This window comes from Oncorhynchus masou, chromosome 18 (assembly GCF_036934945.1).
Source record: "Oncorhynchus masou masou isolate Uvic2021 chromosome 18, UVic_Omas_1.1, whole genome shotgun sequence".
Classification (NCBI taxonomy): domain Eukaryota; kingdom Metazoa; phylum Chordata; class Actinopteri; order Salmoniformes; family Salmonidae; genus Oncorhynchus; species Oncorhynchus masou.
In genome coordinates this window covers 12,425,949-12,446,408 of record NC_088229.1, presented here as the reverse complement: position 1 = coordinate 12,446,408, position 20,460 = coordinate 12,425,949, and the positions used below count along the sequence as shown (strand labels likewise).

Here is a 20,460-nt window from a genome sequence, read left to right as displayed (position 1 = left end):
GATTGAACATCTCTGGAGAGACCTGAAAATAGCTGTGCAGCAACGCTCCCCATCCAAACTGACAGAGCTTGAGAGGATCTGCAGAGAAGAATGGGAATAACTCCCCAAATACAGATGTGCCAAGCTTGTAGCATCATACCCCAAAATAATCAAGGCTGTAATCACTGCCAAAGGTGCTTCAACAAAATACTGAGTAAAGGGTCTGAAGACTTGTGTAAATGTGATATTTTAAGTTTTTATTTTAAATAAATTAGCTACATTTTCTAAAAACCTGTTTTTGCTTTTTTATTATGGGGTATGTGTGTAGACTGATGGGGAGGGGGACAATGTAATCAATTGTAGAATAAGGCTGTAACGTAACAACATGTGGAAAAGGTCAAGGGGTCTGAATAATTTCAGGAGGCACTGTACATATAGACATATATATGTATAGATGTCTATTTCTTTGTGTATTGTATAATATCTATATTTCATTCAATTTCCGTCAACAAAGTGAAAAGTGTCAACAAAAATCCCAAAAGGAACAAATATGGCAAAGGGCATATCTGGAAGTCATTCTATGCTGTTGTCATTTCATTTTAGACTATTAGTGGTAGCTCTGAAATTCAGTATTTACAAAAAACACAACAAAGCATGCCGATAAAATAAAAGAATATAGTACATTATTTATAGTTTCTTTTAAAAAGTTCATTCTTTTTCGGTGTCATCATAGCCCGCACTGCACATACATGTATATTTCTTATTTTTATTGATTTCATTTCTCCAAGTAAATTCACTGATCAATACATCATTCATCTAAAACATGACATCCAAAATGAGCACGGGCTGAAAGTGGATGGCATAGTTTGCTCTTATGGTTGTAACGTCATTGATCGATCAAATGGGGAATGTATTTGGTTTAAAGTGTGCAGCAGTCTAGCAGACGGACATTATCTGTAGACATGTCTTTATATTGTAAACAGACCTCTAGATAGTAATAATAGACAAACATGGGGATGTCAGGTACGGGTACAGGCAGTGTTCAACACACCATAATGGCTTCAATGGTGCATCCCTAGATACTATGTTGTTGTCTGACCAGGCATCCATTTCTTTGTTTGTTTGTATAGATGAACGACCATTACATCACTCCTGTGTGGAAAAAAATAAAAAATAAAAATAAAGGCACAATTCTACTGTGAATCATGAATCATGACTTGATACGAGTTGATCATACGAGGCCTATCTGATAAAAGTCTAATTGAATTTGATTCTGCAGAGACAGAGAAGTTCTGTGAGAAACGACGGTTGGACGGGTCACTTTGACCTTCTTACATCCCCAGGCAGATTCTTCATTTATCAAACAGACAGCTAGGTGACCAATCAAATAATAGCCTGCTAGCACATGACATGATGATGCAAGCCTGGGTCCAACATCCACACACTATACACAGTGTTGAAGAGGTCCCACAAAGCGCAATGATATACTGACAAACATGGGACTTTCAGCACTCACTCCTGCTGAAGGCATAAACACTATTGTCCCTGCTGCTCCGGCTTGCCATCTTGACTTTCTCTGATCATTTTCATTCAGTCAGGCTAGAAACTGTGGAGGGTCCAGGAGAGGTTCTGTTAAGTCTCTCCTTTGGTCCTTTGTTATACCATCCCCACCTCCCTGAATAAGTCTATCCAATCAGATATATTTTTATTCTCCAAAGTACAACCCTTAAGCCTTCTATGGCCGACCGTCTTTCAGTCCTTTAGTACATCATGTCAGGAGTGGCTGAGCATGTCCTGCTGCTCTATGGTCCCCTCTATGTACCCTCCACGGCCTCCTCTATGTACCATCCATGGCCCCCTCTATGTACCCTTAATGGTTCCCTCTATGTACCCTCCATGGTCCCCTCTATGTACCCTCCATGGTCCCCTCTATGTACCCTTAATGGTTCCCTCTATGTACCCTTCATGGTTCCCTCTATGTACCCTCCACGGTCCCCTCTATGTACCCTCCATGGTTCCCTCTATGTACCCTCCATGGTCCCCTCTATGTACCCTCCATGGTTCCCTCTATGTACCCTCCATGGTACCCTCCATGGTCCCCTCTATGTACCCTCCATGGTTCCCTCTATGTACACTCGTACTTCTATGTCACTTCTATGTGTCTATGCTGCTTTATAGATGAACTACATTTTACATTTACATTTTAATCATTTAGCAGACGGTTTTATCCAGAGCGACTTACAGGAGCAAAATCGGCAGATTTTTCTCTGGGATACGAACTACAATGCCACATACATTCTCACTGCTTGAAATTCAAGCTTTCTTCTGAGAAGGATTGCATTGCATCAGAGGACATCTACATACATCAGAACTGGAAACTCAAAGTGTCTATCGACGTGCCACTGGGCCACAGTGAACGATAGTCTAACCGGGAACTGACGGAGTGACAGAGGACAGAAGTGAATCAAATTATAACCAGAAGAAAGGATCTATGGAAGCATCAGTATATCAGCTGTTTCAACATCTCCCATCATCCTCCACTACAGTACCGCTGATACGTCTCACTCTTCCCTGTCCGCAGACAGACAAAGCATTGGAGGAGAATTATAGAATTTTAACTGACATTGATCTGTGAAGGATATGGATATACAGGATATGGATATACAGGATATGGATATACAGGATATGGATATACAGGATATGGATATACAGGATATGGCATCAAACATTGCCTGTTCGTACTGCCACAACAACAAGAGGGAGTTGGTTGGAGACCACAGGTAAGGGTGGTAACCGTAGCAACAAAGGTAAAGGTAGTAAACATTTGATGTAAAAACCAGGGTCTCTTAATAAGACCCCGATTAGGTTTCTTTAGAACGGTCTGAAAAGTGTCTTTGAAATCTGTACATCCTCATTCTGAAGATATAATCCTGATAGAACTCAGCAACTATGCTTGTCCCTCTCAGAATTAAATCTCATCACATCCTACTTTGTGTTTTTCATAAATGTGCCAGAATAGAGGTTTGCCTCTGAGGGTGTAACTACATACTCAATTAAAATCCCAAATGGGTGTCATAAAAAGATTGGTCTGGCAGTTGAAAAGCAACATTATAGTGAACGGTAGGTCACATCACTTGATTCCGTCAATATTGTATATATAGACATATATGTGTCAAATATATATCAATCATTTTCCAGTTCTATTTCTCATAAACATTTTTCCAGTGGACTGCCTCAAACGTATGGTCGAGCCATTAGAGTAGTAAGATAATTAGTGTCTCGTGGACTATGATTACATCATGCATGATTCCTGATGAAAACATGCCTTCATGCAAGTCATATCTATGCATTGAACGAGCGCAATAATTTATCTGAGACTCAGTCGGTCAGAGCGAGTCCCCACCCTTCTTCAGCCCAAGTCTAAACACTGACTTGTGCCCCCTACCCAGTGTGACAGTATGAAAGCCCATGTATGAAATGTATTTTTCATAATGTTAGTATAACTAAGCGAGAGAAGATGAAAAGAGACCAGTGTGACATGGGCTAAATGTTATTTGTTCTCATTCTTTTTGCTGCTCAAATAATGTAAAGATATAAGTATTTTCAGCACAAACGGACAAAGTAAAAACTTTGTCTGCTGTTCTGTTTTCTTTCTTTCTCTAAACGTTCATTCTTCGTATTTAAAACTTGATAAGAACGACAGTGCAGGAAGTGGATGTTACAGAGACCATGTCAGACTGCGTAGTAGAACAGTTCTAGAAGGTTCTGTAACATAGGTTCTGTGCCGTTCCTCTCCTGAGGTGCTCCCATAGTGGGGGACATTTCGCTGCAGGGGCTCGTCCACACAGGGTACTGGCAGTCAGAGACTCTTTTGCGCCAATAAATCTCCCTCCATCTTGTTTGCAGAGGTTTCTCCCTTCTTTTCGATGATCCTGAACATATATTTTAATATATAGAATGCCAATGGCGGGCACACTATTATTGAGTTATTATTGATAATTATTTATATTATCGTTGTTCTTCCTCACATTATTTCCAAGAAATAAAGAAGACATTTATCATCAGGCAGTAAAATCCTTTAGTGATAATAATGGTGTCCTAACTAAATTCTTATCGTGGGCAACATGTACATCGCCATCTGTGTTTTGCTTCAACTGACCCTAACTATCCAACGACGAATCTCGATCCTTCATTTTGTGTTAAATTGAAGTCTGTAAAAAAAAATGTGTAGTAAATGATATTTTTTATACATTTGTCTGTTTATTGGGCTCAGTGTCCCTTCTGGCTGTGTGGAGTATTGTAATAATGTAATAATGACAGTCACTGAACCCTGACTAAAATTTAGATTCCCGCTCATCTTTTTGATTTCTGTCCTTCTCTCTCCTCTCTCCCTCGTTCTCTTCCTGTTTCACCTTGTCAGGTTTGGTCACACTGTCGTAGGAGGGGAGAGATGTGGTGGAGGCTGTGCTCTCTTTCTTCTCCTCGTTGTTGGTCCCACCATTCTCCAGCTTGGTCTTGGGCCTGCACTTACAGATGAAGCCCCGTTTGAGGAGGTGAGCGCGGTACGCTTTCTGTATGCAACGTGCGGATATGTCCTCCTGGCGCCGGCGCAGTGTCGTGGTGATGGGCTCGTACGACACCTTGGAGGGGTTGGCCTGCACGAAGCGCTCTTCCATCTGCGTGCGTAGCATGTCCAGCTCGCCACTGTCTCCCAGCACACGCTTGGTGAAGGCAAACAGGATGTCCAGGCAGTGGATGCGGTCGCCGCTGACCATGGGCATGTCCATGGCGATCAGCTCGATGGTGTTGGGTTTGGGAACGCGGAGAGGGTGCTCCAGGGTGTCTGCGAAGTCACCCAGCTTTGCGAAGGTGATGAACTGGGAAGCGGCGGGGTCAAATTTCTCCCAGATTTCATAGAACGTCTCAAAGTCGTCTTCACTGAGCGGGTCGGCGCTCTCTTCTGTCGCTACACTGAAATTCTCTAAGATGATGGCGATGTACATGTTGACTACGACAAGGAAGGAAATAATGATATACATCACAAAGAAAAATATGCCAACTGAGGGGTTGCCGCAGTTGCCTGCCGCAGGTGCACCTGGGTTCTCCAGAGTTGAGTCGCAGTCAGGAGGGTAGTTGAGGATGGGGAGCAAGAGACCATCCCAGCCTGCAGACGTGGTGATCATGAATAAGCAGATCATGCTGTTCCCGAAGGTCTCAAAGTTATACATGTCGTCTATCCCGGCCCCGTGTTTGACGTAGCCGAAGTTGGACATTCCGAAGATGCTGAAGATGAACATCACCAGGAAGAGCAGGAGGCCGATGTTGAACAGGGCAGGAAGTGACATCATCAAGGCGAAGAGTAAAGTCCGTATGCCCTTGGCCCCTTTGATCAGACGCAGGATGCGGCCGATTCGAGCCAATCGGATGACCCTGAAGAGGGTCGGCGATACGAAGTACTTCTCAATGATGTCAGCCAGGAACATGCCTGTGGAGGGAGAGGGTGGAGGAGACAAGACACCCAGGGACAACAAAGTTAGCAGACATGACTCAACTAGGGCTGTGGCAGTCATGACATTTTGTCAGCCGGTGATTGTCATGCAAAAGACTGCCGGTCTCAGTGTAATTGATTGTTAATTAACAACGTGAAACATGTTTAGCATCTGTAGGCCTCCATGCATTACAAGCCGTTGATGGGTGCGTTTGTAACATATAATAAATAAATATAATATACACCATCACAATACATCCATTATATATTTTAGTCAGGTCTGAAGAAACATTATGATATGAATATTTTTTTTCAGAAGAACAGAATATGAGTTGGCCTACTGTAGTGCTATGTTATCTATGTTATCTATGTTATCTATGTTATCTATGTTATCTATGCTCCATGCGAGTGCGCATATTAACAAGCTATGCTGAGCATAAAAGTGATCATTTGAAACAGGTCCTATATGTATGCTAGATTTTGAGTTATTTGGCAACTATAGTTGTCAATGATACAAGCCTGAGAATCAAAACATATAGGGGCAGCATAATGTGACTATAGACTACCGATGATTTGAGAAAGTAGCAAGAAAGTGGCGCTCTGTTCCTTGCCTCAGGCTGCACAGCTGTTCTCTCATCAAGTGATCATATTTTCACCCATCAGAATATTCTCAATTTAATCTTGTCTTTATTCATATGCAACATTAGTTTAGATGTAGAATGGCCCACATGGGAAGGAACAGAGCAGTGGGGAAATGAATGTCATTGGTATGCAGTCAAATAGCGAATGGAGGCCGCCCGCTTTCCTACCGGACAGTTTCATAGGCTACTTCAGTTATATAGTGGGTCATGTGCTTTCCTACCGGACAGTTTCATAGGCTGCTTCAGTTATATAGTGGGTCATGTGCTTTCCTACCGGACAGTTTCATAGGCTACTTCAGTTATATAGTGGGTCATGTGCTTTCCTACCGGACAGTTTCATAGGCTACTTCAGTTATATAGTGGGTCATGTGCTTTCCTACCGGACAGTTTCATAGGCTACTTCAGTTATATAGTGGGTCATGTGCTTTCCTACCGGACAGTTTCATAGGCTACTTCAGTTATATAGTGGGTCATGTGCTTTCCTACCGGACAGTTTCATAGGCTACTTCAGTTATATAGTGGGTCATGGGTTTCATGGCTTTCACTTCAGTTATATAGTGGGTCATGTGCTTTCCTACCGGACAGTTTCATAGGCTACTTCAGTTATATAGTGGGTCATGTGCTTTCCTACCGGACAGTTTCATAGGCTACTTCAGTTATATAGTGGGTCATGTGCTTTCCTACCGGACAGTTTCATAGGCTACTTCAGTTATATAGTGGGTCATGTGCTTTCCTACCGGACAGTTTCATAGGCTACTTCAGTTATATAGTGGGTCATGTGCTTTCCTACCGGACAGTTTCATAGGCTACTTCAGTTATATAGTGGGTCATGTGCTTTCCTACCGGACAGTTTCATAGGCTACTTCAATTATATAGTGGGTCATGTGCTTTCCTACCGGACAGTTTCATAGGCTACTTCAATTATATAGTGGGTCATGTGCTTTCCTACCGGACAGTTTCATAGGCTACTTCAGTTATATAGTGGGTCATTTCATAGGCTTTCCATGTGCTTTCCTACCGGACAGTTTCATAGGCTACTTCAGTTATATAGTGGGTCATGTGCTTTCCTACCGGACAGTTTCATAGGCTACTTCAGTTATATAGTGGGTCATGTGCTTTCCTACCGGACAGTTTCATAGGCTACTTCAGTTATATAGTGGGTCATGTGCTTTCCTACCGGACAGTTTCATAGGCTACTTCAGTTATATAGTGGGTCATGTGCTTTCCTACCGGACAGTTTGGTAGGCTACTTCAGTTATATAGTGGGTCATGTGCTTTCCTACCGGACAGTTTGGTAGGCTACTTCAGTTATATAGTGGGTCATGTGCTTTCCTACCGGACAGTTTCATAGGCTACTTCAGTTATATAGTGGGTCATGTGCTTTCCTACCGGACAGTTTCATAGGCTACTTCAGTTATATAGTGGGTCATGTGCTTTCCTACCGGACAGTTTCATAGGCTACTTCAGTTATATAGTGGGTCATGTGCTTTCCTACCGGACAGTTTCATAGGCTACTTCAGTTATATAGTGGGTCATGTACATGATATTCCTGTTTGAGGAGCATGCTCTCACTGCCTGACAGGTGATATTCCTGTTTGAGGAGCATGCTCTCACTGCCTGACAGGTGATATTCCTGTTAGAGGAGCATGCTCTCACTGCCCGACAGATGATATTCCTGTTTGAGGAGCATGCTCTCACTGCCTGACAGATGATATTCCTGTTTGAGGAGCATGCTCTCACTGCCCGACAGGTGATATTCCTGTTTGAGGAGCATGCTCTCACTGCCTGACAGGTGATATTCCTGTTTGAGGAGCATGCTCTCACTGCCTGACAGGTGATATTCCTGTTTGAGGAGCATGCTCTCACTGCCTGACAGGTGATATTCCTGTTTGAGGAGCATGCTCTCACTGCCTGACAGGTGATATTCCTGTTTGAGGAGCATGCTCTCACTGCCTGACAGGTGATATTCCTGTTTGAGGAGCATGCTCTCACTGCCTGACAGGTGATATTCCTGTTTGAGGAGCATGCTCTCACTGCCCGACAGGTGATATTCCTGTTTGAGGAGCATGTGCCCGACAGGTGATATTCCTGTTTGAGGAGCATGCTCTCACTGCCCGACAGGTGATATTCCTGTTTGAGGAGCATGCTCTCACTGCCCGACAGGTGATATTCCTGTTTGAGGAGCATGCTCTCACTGCCTGACAGGTGATATTCCTGTTTGAGGAGCATGCTCTCACTGCCTGACAGGTGATATTCCTGTTTGAGGAGCATGCTCTCACTGCCTGACAGGTGATATTCCTGTTTGAGGAGCATGCTTGAGGAGCATGCTCTCACTGCCTGACAGGTGATATTCCTGTTTGAGGAGCATGCTCTCACTGCCTGACAGGTGATATTCCTGTTTGAGGAGCATGCTCTCACTGCCTGACAGGTGATATTCCTGTTTGAGGAGCATGCTCTCACTGCCTGACAGGTGATATTCCTGTTTGAGGAGCATGCTCTCACTGCCCGACTGCCTGACAGGTGATATATCCTGTTTGAGGAGCATGCTCTCACTGCCCGACAGGTGATATTCCTGTTTGAGGAGCATGCTCTCACTGCCTGACAGGTGATATTCCTGTTTGAGGAGCATGCTCTCACTGCCCGACAGGTGATATTCCTGTTTGAGGAGCATGCTCTCACTGCCTGACAGGTGATATTCCTGTTTGAGGAGCATGCTCTCACTGCCTGACAGATGATATTCCTGTTTGAGGAGCATGCTCTCACTGCCTGACAGATGATATTCCTGTTTGAGGAGCATGCTCTCACTGCCTGACAGATATTCAGAGGAGCATGATACAGGTGATATTCCTGTTTGAGGAGCATGCTCTCACTGCCTGACAGGTGATATTCCTGTTTGAGGAGCATGCTCTCACTGCCTGACAGGTGATATTCCTGTTTGAGGAGCATGCTCTCACTGCCTGACAGGTGATATTCCTGTTTGAGGAGCATGCTCTCACTGCCCGACAGATGATATTCCTGTTTGAGGAGCATGCTCTCACTGCCTGACAGGTGATATTCCTGTTTGAGGAGCATGCCTCATCACTGCCCGACAGGTGATATTCCTGTTTGAGGAGCATGCTCTCACTGCCTGATATTCAGGTGATATTCCTGTTTGAGGAGCATGCTCTCACTGCCTGACAGGTGATATTCCTGTTTGAGGAGCATGCTCTCACTGCCCGACAGGTGATATTCCTGTTTGAGGAGCATGCTCTCACTGCCTTGATATTCCTGTTTGAGGAGCATGCTCTCACTGCCCGACAGGTGATATTCCTGTTTGAGGAGCATGCTCTCACTGCCTGACAGGTGATATTCCTGTTTGAGGAGCATGCTCTCACTGCCCGACAGGTGATATTCCTGTTTGAGGAGCATGCTCTCACTGATGATATTCCTGTTTGAGGAGCATGCTCTCACTGCCTGACAGGTGATATTCCTGTTTGAGGAGCATGCTCTCACTGCCTGACAGGTGATATTCCTGTTTGAGGAGCATGATGATATTCCTGTTTGAGGAGCATGCTCTCACTGCCTGACAGGTGATATTCCTGTTTGAGGAGCATGCTCTCACTGCCTGACAGGTGATATTCCTGACATGCTGATATATTCCTGTTTGAGGAGCATGCTCTCACTGCCCGACAGGTGATATTCCTGTTTGAGGAGCATGCTCTCACTGCCTGACAGGTGATATTCCTGTTTGAGGAGCATGCTCTCACTGCCTGACAGGTGATATTCCTGTTTGAGGAGCATGCTCTCACTGCCCGACAGGTGATATTCCTGTTTGAGGAGCATGCTCTCACTGCCTGACAGGTGATATTCCTGTTTGAGGAGCATGCTCTCACTGCCTGACAGATGATATTCCTGTTTGAGGAGCATGCTCTCACTGCCTGACAGATGATAATCCTGTTTGAGGAGCATGCTCTCACTGCCCGACAGGTGATATTCCTGTTTGAGGAGCATGCTCTCACTGCCTGACAGGTGATATTCCTGTTTGAGGAGCATGCTCTCACTGCCTGACAGGTGATATTCCTGTTTGAGGAGCATGCTCTCACTGCCCGACAGGTGATATTCCTGTTTGAGGAGCATGCTCTCACTGCCTGACAGATGATATTCCTGTTTGAGGAGCATGCTGTTTGAGGAGCTCACTGCCTGACAGATGATATTCCTGTTTGAGGAGCATGCTCTCACTGCCCGACAGGTGATATTCCTGTTTGAGGAGCATGCTCTCACTGATATTCCTGACAGGTGATATTCCTGTTTGAGGAGCATGCTCTCACTGCCCGACAGGTGATATTCCTGTTTGAGGAGCATGCTCTCAGCCTGACAGGTGATATTCCTGTTTGAGGAGCATGCTCTCACTGTTTGAGGAGCCCGAGCATGGTGATATTCCTGTTTGAGGAGCATGCTCTCACTGCCTGACAGGTGATATTCCTGTTTGAGGAGCATGCTCTCACTGCCTGACAGGTGATATTCCTGTTTGAGGAGCATGCTCTCACTGCCTGACAGATGATATTCCTGTTTGAGGAGCATGCTCTCACTGCCTGACAGGTGATATTCCTGTTTGAGGAGCATGCTCTCACTGCCCGACAGGTGATATTCCTGCCTCTTGCTGCCTGACAGGTGATATTCCTGTTTGAGGAGCATGCTCTCACTGCCCGACAGGTGATATTCCTGTTTGAGGAGCATGCTCTCACTGCCCGACAGGTGATATTCCTGTTTGAGGAGCATGCTCTCACTGCCTGACAGGTGATATTCCTGTTTGAGGAGCATGCTCTCACTGCCTGACAGGTGATATTCCTGTTTGAGGAGCATGCTCTCACTGCCTGACAGGTGATATTCCTGTTTGAGGAGCATGCTCTCACTGCCTGACAGATGATATTCCTGTTTGAGGAGCATGCTCTCACTGCCCGACAGGTGATATTCCTGTTTGAGGAGCATGCTCTCACTGCCTGACAGGTGATATTCCTGTTTGAGGAGCATGCTCTCACTGCCTGACAGGTGATATTCCTGTTTGAGGAGCATGCTCTCACTGCCTGACAGGTGATATTCCTGTTTGAGGAGCATGCTCTCACTGCCTGACAGGTGATATTCCTGTTTGAGGAGCATGCTCTCACTGCCCGACAGGTGATATTCCTGTTTGAGGAGCATGCTCTCACTGCCTGACAGGTGATATTCCTGTTTGAGGAGCATGCTCTCACTGCCCGACAGGTGATATTCCTGTTTGAGGAGCATGCTCTCACTGCCTGACAGGTGATATTCCTGTTTGAGGAGCATGCTCTCACTGCCCGACAGGTGATATTCCTGTTTGAGGAGCATGCTCTCACTGCCTGACAGGTGATATTCCTGTTTGAGGAGCATGCTCTCACTGCCTGACAGGTGATATTCCTGTTTGAGGAGCATGCTCTCACTGCCTGACAGGTGATATTCCTGTTTGAGGAGCATGCTCTCACTGCCTGACAGGTGATATTCCTGTTTGAGGAGCATGCTCTCACTGCCTGACAGGTGATATTCCTGTTTGAGGAGCATGCTCTCACTGCCTGACAGGTGATATTCCTGTTTGAGGAGCATGCTCTCACTGCCCGACAGGTGATATTCCTGTTTGAGGAGCTGACAGGTGATATTCCTGTTTGAGGAGCATGCTCTCACTGCCTGACAGGTGATATTCCCATGCTCTCACTGCAGGTGATATTCCTGTTTGAGGAGCATGCTCTCACTGCCCGACAGGTGATATTCCTGACAGGTGATATTCCTGTTTGAGGAGCATGCTCATGCTCTCACTGCCCGACAGGTGATATTCCTGTTTGAGGAGCATGCTCTGTTTGATATTCCTGGAGCATGCTCTCACTGCCCGACAGGTGATATTCCTGTTTGAGGAGCATGCTCTCACTGCCTGACAGGTGATATTCCTGTTTGAGGAGCATGCTCTCACTGCCCGACAGGTGATATTCCTGTTTGAGGATCATGCTCTCACTGCCTGACAGGTGATATTCCTGTTTGAGGAGCATGCTCTCACTGCCCGACAGGTGATATTCCTGTTTGAGGAGCATGCTCTCACTGCCCGACAGGTGATATTCCTGCCTCTTGCTGCCTGACAGGTGATATTCCTGCCTCTTGCTGCCTGACAGGTGATATTCCTGTTTGAGGATCATGCTCTCACTGCCCGACAGGTGATATTCCACCAGAACTCTGTATGCCATGGGCTCTACAACATTGTTTCTGCAGCTACCCAGTGCTTCATTTGGGAAACCAAATGAAACCTGTTTGGGAACATCAATAGTAATATGTTTTTGCAACTAAACATATTTCACAAAATTATTGGACAGGCCGTCTGTGCGTTCGAGAAAGGTTAAAGGGCAGAGAGGAGGAGATGGAAACGCATGGTGCTGAGATATTCTGTATAGCTAATGCACTATTTGTAGGCTAACTGTAAGCTGCCCTGCACAATCAATGAACCAACAGCATTGCCTAGGGCTACACGTTCTCTCCCAGACTCATCATTTATGCGTAGCATCAGGTAACCAGTCCATCCAGTATGCATAATAATACAGTCCACACCCAAATGCGATTACTCAAATTAGTTACATTTTGCAGTATAGGCTAGACCAATTATGTACCAAAGACCAATTATGTACCAAAGACCAGTTATGTACCAATGACCAATTATGTACCACATTCCAATTATTGTTGTATGTGTATCTGCAATTTGTATGCGGTGGGCTGTTTTATTTTACCTTTATTTAACTAGGAAAGTCAGTTAAGAACAAATTCTTATTTTCAATGACAGCCTACGTACCTTGTCAGCTTGGGGGTTTGAACTTGCAACCTTCCGGTTACTAGTCCAACGCTCTAACCACTAGGCTACCCTGCCGCCCCAGTGTATTGTATAATGGCACAATCATCATTTTAATTCAGGTTTCAATTCAGTTATTTTTTCAGGCTTGGGCTCATAAGCCTATGCATATGCATCAACTCTAATATGGTTGTGGGTGTTTTGAATGAATCATCACCTTAGAAAGCGTTGTGCATTTCGTTGTGTTAGGCTTTGAAACAACATCCACAATGACCATGTTTTCCACGGTTTCAACCTGCTTGTTGAACTTCCTTCTTCAAATTGATCATGACAGTGAGGTGAGTTTTAAAAGCACTATGGGGCTACTGTTGTGATGATAAAGTGTTCCATGTGATATTCTCTCTGCATTTGCATTGATGCCAGAGTGGTTAGAGGGACAATAGAGCCCTGAGTACCAGGCCTTTAGGACCTGATGGTAGTTAGGAAGTTGGTTGCTACCAAAGCATGTCCAGTCATTAAAAGGAGACTCCTGTGTCTCAAAGGTCACATGGAATTTTACTGCAGTCATGACTGCTGGTGTGGTGTTAATATGGTCCCCGCAACAGCCTCAAACCAATGTCTACCTTAAAGATGTCTCTCCCCTTCTACAATTTTTGGAATAGTCATAGTACAGATGTAGGATCTTAATTTGACCAATATTGTCGCAGCAAAATATCCCTGAGACAATAGGATTTGACCGTTTAGTCCATAATGTTGCTTAATGTAAACTTCCGGCGCCGACAGAGATGGCCGTCTCGCATCGCGTTCTTAGGAAACTGCAGTATTTTGTTTTTTTTATGTATTATTTCTTACATTGTTACCCCATGAAATCTTAAGTCTCATTACATACAGCCGGGAGGAACTATTGGATATAAGAGCAACGTCAACTTGCCAACATTACGACCAGGAATACAACTTTCCCAAAGTGGAAACGCCTGTGCTCAGGTCTGTTCAACGCTGGTCCGACCAATCTGATTCCACGCTTCAAGATTGCTTGGATCACGTGGACTGGGATCACGTGGACTGGGATCACGTGGACTGGGATCACGTGGACTGGGATATGTTCCGGAGGCGTCGAACAACAACATTGATGTATAACTGATTTGGTGAGCGAGTTTATTAGCAGCGGTGATGTTGTACCAACAGCGACGAACAGCGACGCAATCGCAATCACACTGCACACTGCCCTAACCCATCTGGACAAGAGGAATACCTATGTATTTATGCTGTTCATTGACTATTTAACACCATAGTACCCTCCAAACTCACCCCCAGGTGGTGAGGGTAGGAAACATCATCTCCACCCCGCTGATCCTCAACACTGGGGCCCCACAAGGGTGCGTTCTCAGCCCTCTCCTGTACTCCCTGTTCACCCATGACTGCGTGGCCATGCACGCCTCCAACTCAATCATCAAGTTTGCAGACAACACAACAGTGGCAGGCTTGGTTACCATCAACGACGAGACGGCCAACAGGGAGGAGGTGAGGGAAAACAAATTCACACCCAATGTCAACAAAACAAAGGAGATGATCGTGGACTTCAGGAAACAGCAGAGGGAGCACCCCCCTATCACAACGACAGGACAGTAGTGGAGAAGGTGGAAAGTTTTAAGTTCCTCGGCGTACACATCACGGACAAACTGAAATGGTCCACCCACACAGACAGCGTGTTGAAGAAGGCGCAACAGCGCCTCTTCAACCTCAGGAGGCTGAAGAAATTTGGCTTGTCACCAAAAACACTCTTAAACTTTTACAGATGCACAATCGAGAGCCTCCTGTCGGGCTGTATCCCCACCTGGTACGGCAACTGCTCTGCCCACAACTGCAAGGCTCTCCAGAGGGTAGTAAGGTCTGCACAACGCATCACCGGGGGCAAACTGCCCTCCAAGACACCTACACCACGCGATGTCACAGGAAGGCCAGCCATCACAGTTAAACAGCCATCACTAACATTCAGTGGCTGCTGCCAACATACTGACTCAAATCTCTAGCCACTTCAATAACAACAAATAAATATGCAATAAATGTATCACTAGTCACTTTAAACAATGCCACTTTATATAATGTTTACATACCCTACATTACTCATCTCATATGTATATACTGTACTCGATACCATCTACTGCATCTTGCCTATGCCGTTCGGCCATCGCTCCTCCATATATTTTTATGTACATATTCTTGTTCATACCTTTACACTTGTGTGTATAAGGCAGTTGTTGTGAAATTGTTAGATTACTTGTTAGATATTACTGCATGGTCGGAACTAGAAGCACAAGCATTTCGCCACACTCGCATTAACATCTGCTAACCATGTGTATGTGACCCATAACATTTGATTTGATTGAATTGGTGGTTAGGCTATTAGCTGGTCAAATGTATGCTACCTGAAAAGTGCAATATTGTTAATATAACCGTGTGTTAGTGTGGGTTTTCAGTGAATTTATGTAAATCACAAAGCTTATCTGCATTTCCTGTGGTGCAGGAACAAAAGAGTGATCGAAGTAAGATACAAGACCTGTAATTTATTGATCTGTTTGATAGAAAAGCTGCTTTCTGAAATCCCAAATATACTGTGTATGAAAGATACACTGTCTATGCTCCTGAGTGGCATAGCAATCTAAGGAACATCATCTTAGAGCTAGAGGCTTCACTACAGACACCCTGGTTCGAATCCAGTCTGTATCACAACCGGCCGTGATTGGGAGTCCCATAAGGCGGCGCACAATTGGCCCACCGTCGTCCGAATTTGGCTAGTGTAGGCCGTCATTGTAAATGAGAATTTGTTTTGAATTGACTTGCCTAGTTAAATAAACGTAACATTAAAAAAAGAGTAGTCATTAGATAAACCAAAGTCTGGCTGAGTCTACGGAGGCTTCCTATGACCATGGTTTTGTACAGTATGCTCCCAAAGTGGCACCCTACTCCCAATACAGTGACCTACATTTGACCAGAGTCCTATGAGTCCTGGTCAAAAAGTAGTGCACTAAATAAGGAAGAGGGTGCCACTTTAGACACAGCCCCACTCCACTCACCCGCGATGGACAGGACCACGACGACCGTGTCGAACACGTTCCAGCCATTGGTGAAGTAGTAGTGGCGCAGGGCGAAAAGTTTCAGGACGAACTCGGTGGTGAAAGCCACGATGAAGATGAAGTTCACCCAATAGAGGATGTTCTCCGTCTCGTCCGACTGGTCGTCCGTCTCCACCATCATGGTGACCATGTTGAGGCAGATCAACATCATAATGGAGATGTCGAACACTTGCTGGGTCACAAAGTCAAACACCAACCCTTGGATCTTGTTCTGTGGAGACAAGGAGACAACAACAAGGCACCATGCACACACACAAGTACGCATGCAGACACACACACGCACACACACACACACACACACACACACACACACACACACACACACACACACACACACACACACACACACACACACACACACACACACACACACACACACACACACACATGCAGACACAAGAACAACAACAGCAAAAACAAAAAGCAAAAACACATTTTGTTAATCGAAGGAAAAACTGCCACAATGGATTGAAATTCATATTTCAGCATTTCAGTGTGAACATAATACACAGCGCTACGTCAACAATGGAATACTGAAAATACTGATTTCAATATGTTGTGGCAGCACAGGAGGTTGGTGGTACCTTAATTGGGGAGGACGGGCTCGTGGAAATAGCTGGAGTGGAGATATGGAATGGTATCAAGTACATCAAACCCATGGTTTCCTTGGTTTCCATGTTTTTGGTGACATTCCACATACTCCAGTTCGGCCATTATTATGAGCCGTTCTCCCCTCAGCAGCCTCATGTGTGTGGCAGTGTTCCACACCATACAGACCGAGCCTGGTCCCACACTCTAAGTGCGGAGCTGGATAAACAAATATGGAGTGATTTTTACTGCCAATAAAGTGCATGAAAAAGCCGGGCTAAAAAAGGCGGGAGCAACAGCCAACCTGTGGTCTGGGAATGGGTTTCTGGGGCTTCTTTGAACCCAGTTTCTTCATGGCGTTGTAGTACTTCTTCTGTTCCTCTGTCATGAAGATGTCCTGACCTCCAAAGTAAAGGGACACACAAACATTTGGTTACAACCAACCCCAACCCTAACTAACCCTAACTAACCCTAACTAACCCTAACTAACCCTTGGTTCCCAAACTCAGTCCTGGGGACCCTAAGTGGTGTATGTTTAGTGACTCTGGTCAAACGTAGGTCCTGAGGAACGAGTTTGGGAAACGCTTCCATAACCCTAAAGAATAGGGACACACACACATTTGGTTACAACCAACCCTAACTAACCCTTGGTTCCCAAACTCAGTCCTGGGGACCCTAAGTGGTGTATGTTTAGTGGTTTTTGCCCTAGCACTACACAGCTGATTAAAAAATCAACTCAATGTCAAGCTTTGATAATTTGAATCAGCTGTGGAGTGCTGGAGCAAAAACCAAAATGTGGACCACTTGGGGTCCTGAGGAACGAGTTTGGGAAACGCTTCCATAACCCTAAAGAATAGGGACACACACACATTTGGCTACAACCAACCCCAACCCCATCCCTAACAAATGAGCCCAACCCTAACCCCAACCCTAACCCCAACCCTAACCCCAACCCTAACAAATGAGCCCAACCCTAACCCCAACTCTAACCCCAACCCTAACCCCAATCCCATCCCTAACAAATAAGCCCAACCCTAACCCAAACCCTAACCCCAACCCCGACCCTAACCCAACCCCAACCCCAACCTCAACCCTAACCCCAACCCTAACCCCAACCCTAACCCTAACCCCAACCTCAACCCTAACCCCAACCCTAACCCTAACCCCGACCCCAACCCCAACCCCAACCTTAACCTCAACCCCAACCCTAAACCCAACCCCAACCCTAACCCCAACCCCAACCCTAACCCCAACCCTAACCCTAACCCTAACCCCAACCTCAACCTCAACCCCAACCCTAACCCCAACCCCAACCCCAACCCATAATACAATAGACCATTATTGTATGCTGCACTTCTACATGTTCAGTGCAGTATTCAAACAGTGTAAATAACTACATTCAACTGTTTTACTTTCAAACAGGGTTGAGGTCAATTCCATTTCAATTTCAGTCAATAAGAAAGTATTTCCACATAAGAAAAGTCCACATTTTCCTAATTGACAAGCATTGAAGTGAATTGGAATTTCAGTGTACTTCCTGAACTGACTGGAATTTAAATGGAATAGACCACAACCTTGCTTTCAAATGTCATTGAACGTAACACTTTATATACAGGAATAATGCTTTAAAACCTGTTATTGGCATATATGAGCCTTGATGTTTTACAACAAGGCATATAATATGCTATAGAATTTAGCAAAAAGAGACAGGGGAGGAGTAGGAGAGGAGGTAAGAAAATAGGTCTTATCTTTTTCTTCTGTTGGTTGAAGTTGTCAATGATGACACCGATGAAGAGGTTGAGGGTGAAGAAGGATCCAAAGATGATGAAGATGACGAAGTAGATATACATGTAGATGTTGTCTTCATAGATGGGCTGGTCCTCCACCCTTCTGGAGTCTATGGCTGCGTACATGATGTCCATCCAGCCTTTGAATGTTGCCTTTGGAGACAAAGAGATCCGATTAACTTATAATATTCAAAAGACCAAAAATGCACATTTCTGTGCAGTGTCCTGGAGAAGAGCTTGTTCATGGAAAGAAATGTGCACGTGGAAAAATAGAGAGAGAGTTATATATATATATATATATATATATATATATATATATATATATATATATATATATATATATATATATAGAGAGAGAGAGAGAGAGAGAGAGAGAGAGAGAGTTATATATATATAGAGGGGGAGAGAGTTATATATATTAATATATATATATATAGAGAGAGAGTTATATATATTAATATATATATATATATATATATATATATATATATATATATATATAGAGTTAAATATATATATATATATATATATATATATATATATATATATATATATATATATATATATATATATATATATATAGAGAGAGAGAGAGAGAGAGTTATATATATATATATATAGAGAGAGAGAGTCATATATATATATATATAGAGAGAGAGTTATATATATATATAGTGAGAGAGAGTTATATATATATATAGTGAGAGAGAGTTATATATATATATATATATAGACAGAGAGAGAGTTATATACAGTGCCTTGCAAAAGTATTCGGCCCCCTTGAACTTTGCGCCCTTTTGCCACATTTCAGGCTTCAAACATAAAGATATAAAACTGTAGTTTTTGGTGAAGAATCAACAACAAGTGGGACACAATCATGAAGTGGAACGACATTTATTGGATATTTCAAACTTTTTTAACAAATCAAAAACTGAAAAATTGGGTGTGCAAAATTATTCAGCCCCCTGAAGTTAATACTTTGTAGCGCCACCTTTTGCTGAGATTACAGCTGTAAGTCGCTTGGGGTATGTCTCTATCAGTTTTGCACATCGAGAGACTGATATATATATATGAGAGAGAGAGAGAGACAGAGAGTTATGCATATATATATATATATATATATAGAGAGAGAGAGAGAGAGAGAGGGAGGGAGAGTTACAGTATATATATATGTATATATATATATATATAGAGAGAGAGAGGGAGAGAGAGAGAGAGAGAGGGGAGAGAGAGAGACAGAGAGACAGAGAGAGAGAGAGAGAGAGAGAGAGAGAGAGAGAGAGAGAAAGAGTTACAGCGAGAGAGACAGAGAGAGAGAGAGTTAGAGAGTTAAAGAGAGAGAGAGAGAGAGAGAGGCTCACCACTTGAAGCAGAGCCAGGTATCCGGCGCCAACATTGTCAAAGTTGATCTTGACATTCTTCCACCTGACCTCAGTGAAGTTCTGTTCAATGAGGGCCAGGCACTGTGTCTTGTTGTTGACCTCTCTGGCATCAAAGTACTCCTCTGCTGTCTGGTTGAAACAGTAGTAATACTTGCCCGCAAACAAGTTGACTCCCATGATACTGAAAATCAGCCAAAAGATGAGGCAAACCAGCAACACATTCATAATGGAGGGGATGGCTCCCACCAGGGCGTTGACTACAACCTAGACAGGGGAGACAGGAGGACAGGACAGTGTGAGAGATTCAAAACATACTCCGTGATGATACCTATCAACCCCCCTCAGAGCAGCTGCATACTGTCATGGCATCATAAAGGAGAAAGTGGCAGCAAAAACGAATTTGACATGTACTATGTTCCATTATCGAGTCATATTACAAATGGTGTTTTAACGTTATTATGATACATAACGTTGTATAAAGTATAGTACTATAGTAATGTTTATAATTAGAATATAATTTTTAGTATGTTTGTGTATATTGTAGTACATATAGTACATCATTATTATAGTACAAGTATAATATAGTATAGTAACATATGTGTGTAACAGTGAAAGAGTATTATCAGTTCTGTTATAATTAG

At 44.0% G+C, this 20,460-nt stretch overlaps 1 protein-coding gene across 1 annotated transcript in view; it reads right to left on the bottom strand.

Annotated features, from left to right (window-relative positions):
- Window positions 1–298: 298 nt before the first annotated feature.
- Window positions 299–20,460, bottom strand: part of LOC135503979 (sodium channel protein type 8 subunit alpha-like) — a 127,907-nt gene continuing 107,745 nt past the window's right edge. The window contains exons 23-27 of the mRNA XM_064922192.1: window positions 19,799–20,083; window positions 18,399–18,590; window positions 16,955–17,059; window positions 16,003–16,273; window positions 299–5,464 (exon numbers count right to left, since the gene is read on the bottom strand). Of these exons, the coding sequence (XP_064778264.1) occupies window positions 4,314–5,464; window positions 16,003–16,273; window positions 16,955–17,059; window positions 18,399–18,590; window positions 19,799–20,083 (2,004 nt within the window). The 3' untranslated portion in view covers window positions 299–4,313. The remainder of the gene's footprint in view (window positions 5,465–16,002; window positions 16,274–16,954; window positions 17,060–18,398; window positions 18,591–19,798; window positions 20,084–20,460) is intronic.